The sequence below is a fragment of the Lactuca serriola genome, chromosome 4 (genome assembly GCF_051521515.1).
Source record: "Lactuca serriola cultivar US96UC23 chromosome 4, Lser_US96UC23_V15, whole genome shotgun sequence".
Lineage (NCBI taxonomy): Eukaryota > Viridiplantae > Streptophyta > Magnoliopsida > Asterales > Asteraceae > Lactuca > Lactuca serriola.
In genome coordinates, this window is record NC_136411.1 from 172,681,475 (window position 1) to 172,694,217 (window position 12,743).

At 37.7% G+C, this 12,743-nt stretch overlaps 1 protein-coding gene across 1 annotated transcript; it reads right to left on the reverse strand.

The window, feature by feature from the left end:
- Positions 1–550: 550 nt before the first annotated feature.
- On the reverse strand, positions 551–1,765 carry LOC145099008 (uncharacterized). Its single transcript, XM_079036595.1, has 3 exons — positions 1,514–1,765; positions 994–1,251; positions 551–898 (listed from the first exon to the last, which is right to left on the reverse strand). Exons 1-3 carry the CDS (start codon positions 1,763–1,765, stop codon positions 551–553), a joined length of 858 nt encoding a protein of 285 aa, XP_078892721.1.
- Between the last annotated feature and the right edge of the window lie 10,978 nt (positions 1,766–12,743).

The window sequence follows — 12,743 nt, forward strand, 5'->3', positions numbered from 1 at the left end:
TATTAAAGTATGCTTTGAAGATGAGTATTTTTTTCTTTTTCGCCTTCCCCCAGGAGCAAATTTCATTGACTATGAGCGGGCCCTCCAACAAGTATCTATTAGCCACAAACGCTATTTGGACCTCATCAATGCATCCACTGATCACTGATTTTAACCTGGAGGCAAGTAACTTGGAGATGATCTTGTAGATAGACCCTATGAGACTAATGGGTCTATAGTCATTAAGAATAAGAGGGTCCTTTGTTTTGGCAACTAGTGTGATGAAGGAGGAATTGCAGCCCCTTGATAAAGACCCGAATGCCTCAAGATATCTAACACAACCAACACTATCATCCTTTAGAATCGATCAAAAGCGTTTGAAGAATTTAAATGTGAAGCCATCAGGCCCTGGGGCTTTCTCGTTACCACAACTCCAAATAGCATTTTTAATCTCTTCATAAGAGAAATTCTCCTCCAAAAATCTACGGCTGGCATCAGAGATCATTTTGAATTTACTGTTGTGAAATTTTGGTCTCTGTGCCCATCTTTCGCTGAATTTTTCAGCAATAAATCATGCCGCCTCTGCTTTCATGGCCACCGGATCACTCGTCCAATCACCGTTAATTAGAATGCCATGCATGTGATTCCTCCTCGATCGGTTGGATACATAGCCATGGAAAAAACAAGAATTTTCATCCCCGTCAATCGTCCATTTAATCCGGGCTTTTTGCTTCAAATCAATGATTGCGAGCCATTCAAGCTCTTCTATTCTTCCTGAAATTCTGGTTCTTTCATCCAAATCGACATCGTTAAAATAACCACAGTCAAACCTTTTATCAATATCAATACGTGCCTCCTTGAGTTTTATAAGTTCTACCGTTTCCTTAGAAAACTCCAAAGAAAGCCATTCACGAATCGCCTTTTTGATTGCTTTCGATTTATTCAATAGCTTCGAAACGGGGGGGGGGGGGGGGGGGGGCGAAAACCAATGAATTCACGACAGGCCTTACTAACCACTTCATTGAACCCTTGTCCGGTCAGCCATGAATTGAATAACTTGAATGGCAGGGGACCGAAGTTTGCTCTGGATTGAGAAAGTAGAATGGGACAATGATCGGATTTATCTCTTGGAAGAGCCGTGACTGATACATGAGGGAACAACTTGGAGAACTCCGAACAAACAAGAAAGCGATCTAGTTTGCTAAGTTTCGCTCCAACCTTTTGAAAATAAGTAAATCGAAACCCCTCCCATTTTTGGCTCATGAAATCCCGCTAATTCAATGAATTTGTTGAAATAATTAGCACTAGATTGACAAAACATGGAATTAATACGCTCCTCCTGTCTTCTCACCACATTAAAATCACCAAAGACTATCCAGCATGTTGTGCGAGAATTTTTGATGAGAAGCAACTCCTCCCATAGCTTGTGCTTCTCAGAAGGGGATTGGGGACCATAGACATTTACAAATGCCACCATGCAAGAGAAGGCTGAACAGATACCAATAACAATAAAAAAGGAACGATATTTAATTACCTCAGAAGAAGTGAAGTAATTCCTGTCCCAAATAGATACCAGCCCACTAGATCTCCCAGATGCATTTTCATATGCAAATTCAAAATTGTAATCATCCCAACATTCTCTAATCATCTCACGATTAAGAGACCCGTCTAGATGGGTTTTCTGTAGACCAAAAAAAGAGGCTTTATGAAGACGACGAAGTGATTGCACCCAATCCCTCTTACGAGTTTCACCAAGACCACGGATGTTTAAGGAAACTATATTCATCGAGTATGATTACTAGCACCAGTCTCATCCATAGCTTCAATGAGGATTGCGTTTTCCTCATTGATATCAAACCCAATCGAACGCCCAATCCTTGCTGTGCGCACAATCTCAGGGGTAGAAATTATTGTCGGGTCAAGATGAACATTATTTGAAGCTAGATTTGAAGGGGAATTGTTTAAATTAATTATTTGGGTATCCATATGAGGAGCTCCTGACTCGAAATTTGGGGGTGGGGGGAAATTTCTGTCTCCTAGATCAATGTTTCTAATTTTCCGACGTTTAGAGTAGGATCCAATGAAATCAAGGTCTGGCCCCAAGGTATCTAAATGGCCTGCTTCATTAAGCTTTCCAAGATCCAGGCCAATAGTTCCGTCAACCTCTGGCCCATCATTTGATGGACAAACCCACTTGGAGTTAAATGGCCCAAAACAACCATTGGGTATCATATTTTTTAATTCTCCGAATGAATTATTATCTGAAGAATTCAGATTATCTGTTTTGGAATTCCCACTATTCACCACCGATGGGGAATTACCTAGAGGCAGTTGAGATTCCCCAGGCTCTGAACTATTTTTTTTTGGGCAACTCATTAATAACCGGCTGCATGGGAGCCGTACCGACTCCTCCAATCTCCCCCATCTGGTCGGCAATTTCGTCACCGTCGGCTATCCCCTGGAAAGAATCCTCCACCTTTTCTGTATCATCCCCGACAATTTCTCCGTCTTTAATATCATCTACTTCGTCTTCAATCATGACAGTGTCAGAGACTCCTACGGAATCGTCATCATCACCATTGAAATTGACCTGGTCGTCATCTTCCTCAATCATCTCGAACTCAGATGAATTTTGAGGGAGCCATTCTTCTTCGTATTCCAAGACACTCACATTCAGGAGATGCCCATCACATTCGATAATTACCTCATCATCAATTCTTTTACGGGATTTCGTACGAATACATACTCTCCCATGTGATAAGTCTCTTGCTTTAGGAGAAGCTTCGAATAGTACTAAGACTCTACCAAATTTTCCAGCTATGTAATCAAAATTCCTCCTATCCCATAGTTTTAAAGGCATACCATAAATTTTCACCCATGTCACCCGATCAAAATGATTATGATATTGGTTTGCTCTAGAGAACTTCAATAACCAGTCGTCTTTGACCCTTAAGAATGCATTAACATCATCAACTGATCTGAAACTGAGACATACCTTGAGGCCGCCAGCGTATTTCATAGAGAAAGCTTCATCATCACCCATTAAAATACCAGGATTTAGGCTGTGTAGATGCTCCATACTGATCGCTTCCCCCATATATGTCAATTCATTATACCTGCAGTGGCCTTGGTATTTATCGGTTCTCTTCTATATTGAAAATCTTGTACTCTCTTTTTTTGCTTCCGCTCAAATTTTGCGACGTTCACCTGCAGATTTTTGCCTGCAAATGATAAGTTCTGAAGGGCCGCTTCAAGAATCCTCCAATTTCTCACATTCTTAAATCGAATGAAAGCAAAGTTTCTCCTGTTGGCATCTTTCTTTTGGGCGATGTATACATCCGACAATTCACCAAAGTTCCCAAATAATCTCCATAGCTCGCCTTTGTTAGCATTCAGCGGTAGATTAGAAACAAACGTAGTAGTGACCAAGGGGGATTTCGGTGGTTTTCTCCTCCGTCTGGAACCTGCGTCCATTCATCTCCCGCAGTCGCCATTTTGTATGTTGGATATATTTTAATATATTATATGATTATATTAATTAGAAACAGTAATAATTGATTCATAATTAATCAAAATTAATTTGGAATTAGTTCTAGTTTAATTAGACTTAATTAACGGTATAAGAGATGAGTTGTATTTGTTCAATAATTGAACAATAGAGAGAATCTAAAACCTACCTAAGAGGGGGACGGTTTTGGTTCCCTATCTAGGGTTTTTGGAAGCATGCAAATGATAACGGAAACTATATTATTACTGGATTAAAATATTGTTATTTTAAATTCAGCTCTAGGGTTTCTAGGATTATCTGGCAGCTATATAAAGGGACACAACCCCTTGTATTTTCGGCATACACTCCTCCACAATGAGAAATCTGAATTTCTCACTTCTCCCCTCTGTCGTATTTAATCTTAAGGCTGCGTCACGTTTTCGGTGTGACACATTAGAGGCTACCATACTTTTGGAGCGAAGTTTTTCATGGAGACTTCAAGCACTTGATTAGCTTAATTCGAATTAGCACAAATGTATCTAATCTATCCATGATTTCGATTATGGCAATGGTTTTTTTTCGTAAGTAGGTTGTTAGTAACTGTGAAAAACCATAAATCCATTTAGGTTGCTTGCACCCTTAAGTGTTAAGTAAAATTTTGCATGTAAAATGTTATTTTAACCTAAAAACTCAATAGTGGTATCAGAGTTATGCCTTTTTAATTACTAGTGCATAAAAAATGAAACCAGAAAAATAATAAAAATCGAAATCAAATATGGCCACGACATAGGCAGCCTTCTACCACATGCGACGACTGCCTAAAATTTGATTTCTGGATTTTCTTTCCTTATTCAAAAGATAGTATAATTATTAGTTAATCAATATTATTTTAAATGTCTAAAATTTAAATATTCTGACTAGATAATTAGAAATGCTAATTTGAATAAAATGAAGTTTTTTAAAAAGGGTAATTCTCCATTTATGAAGAAATATAATAATCCTTTTAATAAGATTGATATTAATTAATTAAAGGCTTATTTAAAGATAATTCTTAAACCTTGTTTAGTTTAATTATTAATTAGTTAAAGATTAATTAGATTGATATGATTTGAACCATGTAATTTAAAAAGCTTTAAAATACACCGTATATGTATGTATAATAGTATATTACTATATATATGACTAAAAAGTCATTCAAATCAATACTAGGCGTCATTCACGAAGTCACACTATAAGAGAGGTATAAGGAAATGACGTATAGATGACCGTTGAATGATTGTCTTTTTCACCTACTGCTTATTTGTATGGTGGAGGGTCGTTAGCCAAACGGGTTTGATAGGACACTAATCACATTAAAAGTATACTATATAAAGTACTAGAACCTTCGAAAAAATGTCACTCTATTTACTTTAGGAAAAATGTGAAATTGTGTGCTAATCCATGATAACACACATCATTTATTTGCAAGTCATTAGTAGAGCATGCATGGTTAACCGACACACTAATGAGGGGCTACAAATGTGAAATGATGACACATACACAAATGTGTGGTTTGTGATGGAGCGTGTGTAACAGTCATGTCAATGTGAGATCGTAAACGTCATCGAGCATGTCATGCGAGTTTGCATGGTTATTCACATCTTGTTTGTGATCCTTGAAATCACAATCAAAAATCGAAGAGAAAAATCTGATATTAAACATCCATTGAATAGTTCAATGTATTTCAAAAGATCTAGGAATTTCATAATAGATTTAAATTGGTAAAATTCTTTACGTATATAAAATAAATTTGCAATTAGATTACAACATCATTTTTCTTAATAACGAATTGTATTTATGGATCTTAGTTTTGAATATTAATTTGGGTTAAAATAATAAGGATTAAATCAACCAACTAAAATCTTATCTCCTGCTTCAGATGTATGGAAATGGTGATCTTCCTCCTCTTCATCCTCCATCATCTCATAACTTTACTCTATTATCAGTCCTCTCAAAAGACAAGCTTATTGGTATAAACTACATGGACTGGTTGCATAATTTGAAGATGAAGTTGAGATCTGAGAACATAATGTATGTTCTCGACTCTCCAGTCCTATAAATCGATAAAGAATTCGCAACTCATGAGGAATTCGTTGGATATAACCATCACAGTAATGACGTTGCCAATATCGCTTGCATTATGATTGCAACCATGGAACCTGAGCTCCAAAACACCGATGAGGACTATTGTACCTATGAAATGAATGTGACTCTTTCTAAGATGTTCATCAAGAAAGCTAGAGTGTTATGAATTTACCAACTCCCTTATGGCGTGCAAATTGAAAGATATGGAATCTATGTGTGCTCATGTGTCGTAAATGAAGAGACACGCTGAAAGATTGGGAAAGGTCAATGTGAAGTTTTACAAGGAGCTTTCCATTGACATGTTGCTCAATTCCTTACCCAGTAGTTATGATCAATTCATCTTGACCTATCATTTGAAAAATAATGAGACCACATTGATTGAGCTTCACAATATATTGCAAACAATTAAAGCATGAATGAAGAAGTCTCATTCCAACAGTGTTGCAACTGCCTCAGTTATGGCAATTTAACAAGGCAAAAACAAGAAGAGAAAGGCCCATTCCCAACCCAAGTGGAAAGGGAAAGCCCACACTGGAGAATATACTGGATTAAAGGGGAAGGTCAACTTTGATGCTCCACCTTTCGGTGACCTAAAAGAAGTCGTGTGCTTTTTTTTATGTCCAGAAAGGTCATTGGAAGAGACGTTGCCCCAAGTGACCATAAGAAGTGAGAGGGGCTAAGGGCAAGGTGTCTAGATCTTCATTTGGTATGTACTCTATCAAAATCAATAACACTTGTGTTTCAAATTCTTGGGTCCTTATAAGGGATCTGGCTTCCACATTTGTTCTGATATGCAGAGTCTAAAGGAAAGTGAAGAGGTCAAGCATGGGAAGCTAAATCTAACCATGGGGAATAGGAGAAAGTCAGTTGTTACCCGAATTCAAATTTATAAGCTTATATTTGATAAAAGTGTTGGGTGTTATTTAAGCAATTGATGTTACTCGTCAGAATTGACAAGGAGCATAATTTCATTTCATGCTTTATTTAGACAAGGTTATCATTATAGTTTTGATAATAATGATGGTGCAATTTCAAATTATAAAAATGGTGCATTTATTTTCAAAGCTTATCCTTGTAATGGTGTGTATGAAACTGTTGTGTGTGTGAATGAACTAGGCAATTCACTTTTTAGTATTGATTCTTCTAATTATTTAGACAAGGCTTGCTTATGGAATTTTCGTCTTGGACACATCAACAAGAAACAAATCACCCAACTCCAAAAGGATAAAGTGATGGAGTCGTTTGACCTAAAAACATATGATGAATATGAATCTTGATTGTTTGGCAACATTAGTAAGTCGCCTTTCATAGGAACTTGTGAAATAGGTGAAGATTTGTTAGACCTCAACCATACAGATGTGTATGGTCCTTTCAAACCTACCATAGGGGATGCCAATCGCTACTATGTGATGTTACTAATGATTATAGTAAATATAGGTATATCTATTTAATCAAGCATAAATCAGAAACTTTTGAAAATTTCAAAGACCTTAAGCATGAAGTGAAGAATCAATTGGGAAAAGATAAAGATGCTTTGATTTGATAGATGTGGGGAATATCTTAGTATTGAATCCAACGACTATCTAAAGGAATGTGGAATAATTTCATCGTTGATAGCTCTTGGGACACCATAACTTAATGGTGTAGCTAAGTGGCGTAATCGAACCTTGCTAGACATGGTTCGTTCCATGATAAGCCACACTTCACTCACTATATTGTTTTGGGGGTATGTGAAGGGTTTTGAGCAATCTAATACTCCTATGGTGTACATGAAACCCTATAAACTGTAATGGCCGCATTTCCAGGCTAGGCATTATCTTTGATGTAATAGTCTATGTTAACCCTTGTAACTCTTTTTGAAGTATTAATGGTGAAATATTTGACTATTATGTGAATTATGTGTATTTGTTTGCTTTTTACTTAATTATAAAGATATAATTAATAAAGGATAAAAATAAGCGTCAATATTAAAGTGTGAGATAAGCCCAATATCTTTACATAAAGTTGTACTGGTTGAAACAAGGATTCTGGAGATATAAATAACGCTGAAAACCGAGTTATAACGAAGAAGTTATGATCTGTCGATGTTTCGCGACAGAACTAGCACGATGCCGAATGACGTAAAATATGAAATTAAGATAGAGAGTTATCTAGCCTTAGTGATCTAAACGAAAGTTGTAGAGTTCGTTAAACCGAGAGCGTGCATAAAAAGAACGCCCAAATATGACTTCGTATGAGGAAGTTATGATTTTTTTGAAGTTTCGACATAGCATTATGCAACCCGAATCCTCGATTTGAGATCGAGTGATTTTTAGCTGAAACAATCTAAATGGGAATCGAATATCTCATCGATAGTAGTGAAACGATAAAAAGATAGGCGAAAACGGACGTCGATGAAGAAGTTATGAATTTCTAACGGAGTTTTCCTGTCCCGGCCTACTAAAAAAATAATATAATAAAAATAAAGTTAAAATTAGCCGACGGAGTCTAAACCAGAGTTGTAGAGCATATTCTTACCTACGCCTACATATAAAGAATGTCGAAAATGGAGCTCGTATGCGAAAGATATGAATTCTGAAGTTCGGGGCACGAAATCCGATCCTTTTTCAGAACTCACAACGTGAACACTGTGTTCATGATGTGAACTTAGAAAAACGTCACCTGGACTCTGTCAGAACCCACTTGTGATGACGCATGCAGTGACGATCAAGCCCCACGACATGAGCCTTAAAACTCATGACGTGAACCCTGAAATCTCAGCCTATAAATAGAAATCAGGGGTCAGTCGATTTTGGTTGCTCATCACTTACTCTCCCACTCTCGATACTCTCTCTAAGCCCTATCTTAATCCCCCGAAGCCTCGGTGTTCATCCCGAGACCCGAAGCAAGTCCTGAAGCCCAAACATCCCGAGAAGAAAAGACTTTCCGAGCTGAAGCCTTGCCCGCGAGAAGCCCGGTGTGTGAAGTGATCCCGGTTTCACTGAAGAATACTACCATTACAAGCCGTAGTGCTTTCTGATCATCTTCTGATCAAGTGAGTGTGTATTTACTTTCTTCTAATACTCAAATACGAAGTATTTACTATGAAATACATGTTACGTGTTTATATGTTGGTGTTCATTTGAAGGGGGTACATAATCTCTTTCAAATGCACGATTTTATACAAGTATCGATTTAACGTACTAAGTATATGTTTTATGTGAGTGTATCGATGTTATCTTCTAATCTCATAGATATGATTTATTCTCTATGAAATACGTGTTATGTTTATGTGCCTCATATTTTATCTGGAATGTGTTTTGAATGAACATACTATACAGGTTTTAAACTATGTATAAAAACATATAATTTATCTACTAAAATGTTTGGTAGAACATGGGTAGATAGTTGTCTTGTGATAAAAAGATGAGAGGCCTCGATGTTTTTGATTTAGTCATCTAGTGGAGTTTGGATGACGACCACAGACTTTTCTAGATAGTCTTGTGGAACGCTAGCAGGCTCACCACCTGTAGGTGTTAATGAACTTGGGTGTTCATTCGCTGTACTCCATCCTCCTCACGGTTGCCTTATTTGACTTATATTGCTGAGGAACCCCCGAAGCATGTGTTGTCGCCGCCGATGAAATATTCTTAGGCTAGGTCCCTTATGTTAGTTGTCTTAGGGACGTAAAGTGAGAATAACGGGAATGGGTACTTGGGTTTTTGTCTGTTGGTGAAATTAAATATAATTATTTATTGTGGGTTGAAAACCCTATATGCTCACCAGGCTCCCAAGCCTGACCCACTCAGTTTCTTTGTATTACAGGTAATGGCACCAGAGCATAAGTTGGATGACTTGTCAAGTTATTTTTGGATTATAGACATGTTGTTGTAAATAACTGTTCTAAGGTCTGTATTAAAATGTTTATGTTTTTGGTCTGTTTATCGGAACATGAAATCCCGAGTATTGTAATATAATGAAAAATACATTTCTTTAAGAAATGCTTTGGTAAATCTTATTTTATCATATTTTGTTTTGGGAACAAATTCCGCAACTCTTTTAATCAAAGGATTACTCTAAAATTATTTTAAAAGCATAAATTAAACCGGTCTTTTCTGGCCATGATTTTGGAGATGTCACAGTTGGTATCAGAGCATTAGTTTAAGCGAACTAAGAATTTGTAGGATTTCTAGACATAAACTTAGAATGCTAAGTGAAATTGTGAGATGTGTGTCTGTTATATTTTAGACACGAGCACTAGTTTATTTTAGGAAAATTTCCTAAAATGTGTTTATGTGCTAAATGTTATATGTTTGTCATATATGATATTATTTGTTCGGATCTTTGGTCTGTTGCCTACCGGATCTGAAAACCTTATGTGTGTAGGATTCTAAGCGTACGTCTATGATATTAGAACTAGCATGTAAACGTTTCGGAGTGATAAGGATAATTTGAATATCTATCGTGAATAAGGATCTAATTTCACCTTATTCGATGTATAGATCAAAAATGGTGAGATCAAGAAGTGGAGTTGGAAATGCTGATGAAAACATGAATCAACAACCAGTGATTGAACAAATACCTGTTGTAGCTGCAGCACCTGAGCCAATAACAATGGCTGGTGTACAAATGATGATTCAAACAATGTTGGATCGTCAAATGGAGGAGACTAGGCAGTTGCTTCAACATAATCGTGAAGAACTGTCAACTCAAGTGGAAGAGCCCGAATTAAATGAAGGGAACTCAGATGGTAGAAACTTCAGTGGATATGTTGGTCAACCTAACCCACCGATAGTTAGGCAAAACAACCGGGATGGAAGGAATGATGGAATGGGATGCAAGTATAAGGACTTTCTGACTTGTAAACCATCGACCTTCACTAGAAAGGAGGATCCGATCAGGGTCATGGATTGGATATCAAAAATGGAGCAAGCCTTCATGACGTGTGGTTGTAGAGGCATGTTGCAAACTACGTTCGTTGTACGTCAGTTCAGGGGTGGAGCTGTTTGTTGGTGGAACACTCTGGGAAAGACCCTAAGCCTTAATGAGCCACTACAACTGACATGGGCAGAGTTCTTGGTGCAGTTCAAGCGCAAGTTCTGTTCGGCCCAAAATCTATTGGAGTTGGAGAATAAGTTTCTGACATTGACACAGGGCAACATGCCAGTTGATAAATACACAAATGCTTTCATAGACAAGATGGAGTTTGCTTTGCGCATCATGCCAGATGAGCTGTCAAAGGTTAACCGATACACAAAAGGACTCCCATGGGAGTATGCAGTGCCAGTTTGTCAGACACCTACTCTAGAGGCAGCTATCTGGGCTGCCAAGTCTGTTGAGGACATGATCAAGGGAAAATCGCCGACAAGGTTGAAGTTGGCGAAGAGAGAAAATTTGAAGGAACTTTAGGTTCCAGTAAGAAAAGTAAATTTTCAAAGTCTACTTCGAAAAAGTTTGGAAGCAAAGGAGGCGAAGCGAAATGGTGTGAGAAGTGAAAGAAAAAGCACTTTGGAAAATCTAGTGAGGATGTAACCTGCTACAAGTGTGGAAAAATTGGGCATTTTGCCAATGAGTGTCCGTCCAACAAAATGATGCGTTTTGGTTGTAATAAAGAGGGGCACATTTTGAAAGACTGTCCGAAGAAGAAGGAGGCAGCTAAGCCCAACATTCCACCAAAGCCAAAAGCAAGAGCCTTCCAGATGACACTTTAGGCTACGAAGGATGAAGCTGATGTCGCTTCAGGTACCTTTCTCGTAAACGAATTACCTGCTCAAATTTTGTTTGATTCTGGAGACAACTACTCTTTTATTTCGCATGAATTTGGTAGAAAACTAGCTTTGCCTGTTGATAGACTAGATAATGCTTTATTAGTCGAAGTTGCTAGTGGCAAGTGTGTACCTATTAGCCATCGTATGAAAAACATCTTAATTGACTTGAATGGGAATAAGTTTCACGAGGAATTATTGCCTATCAAATTTAACAGTTTCGATATCGTGTTGGGAATGGATTGGCTTAGCGCCAATGATGCCGAAATATTGTGTAGAAAGAAGATAGTAAAAGTAAACCCGCCAGGGAAAGAGTCGTTTATGGTGTATGGGGACAAATGTAGACTAAATTCTGGAATCATCTCCCTAATGAAAGACAGAAAGTGTTTGACCAAGGGATGTACATCATATTTAGCATTCGTGATCGATGCTAAGAAGGAAAAGAAGGTGATGTAGAATATTCCAGTTGTGTGTGATTATCCAAAAGTATTTCTCGAAGATCTACATGGATTACCACCTGATAGACAAGTGGAGTTCAGAGTAGACTTGTTACCAAGAACCACGCCAATAGCAAAAGAACCGTATCGATTACAACCAACGGAGATGAAGGAGCTGATGATGCAACTTCAGGAGTTATTGGACAAAGGTTTCATTAGACCTAGTTCATCGCCCTGGGGAGCTCCGGTGTTATTCTTAAAGAAGAAAGATGGGAGCATGAGAATGTGCATTGATTATAGAGAGCTGAATAAAGCAACGATAAAGAATAGATACCCATTGCCATGGATTGATGACCTGTTTGATCAATTGCAAGGTTCGAGCTATTTCTTGAAGATCGATCTAAGGTCAGGGTATCATCAGTTGAAGGTAAGAGAACAAGATATTGAGACGAGTGCATTCAGAACTAGATATGGACACTACGAGTTCTTGGTTATGTCGTTTGGACTAACCAATGCTCCAACAGCATTCATGGATTTAATGAATCGGGTTTGTAATCCATTCCTTGATAAATATGTGATAGTGTTCATAGATGACATTCTGATTTATTCGAAAAGCCAAGAGGAGCATGGCAGACACTTGCGAGAAGTGTTAGAAGTTTTGACAAAGGAGAAGGTGTATGAAAAGTTCTCCAAATGTGATTTTTGGATTCGAGAAGTCCAATTCTTGGGTCACGTGGTCAACCAGGAAGGGATAATGGTTGATCCAACAAAGATTGAAGCTATGATGAAGTGGGAACAACCGAAAAGTCCCACGGAGATCCGAAGCTTTTTAGGATTAGCCGGATATTACTGAAGGTTTATCCAATGCTTTTCTTTGATTGCCACTCAATTAACAACTTTAACCCACAAAGGAGCTACTTATGCTTGGAGAGATAAGCATAAAGAAGCATTCAGGAAACTAAAGAAAAAGCT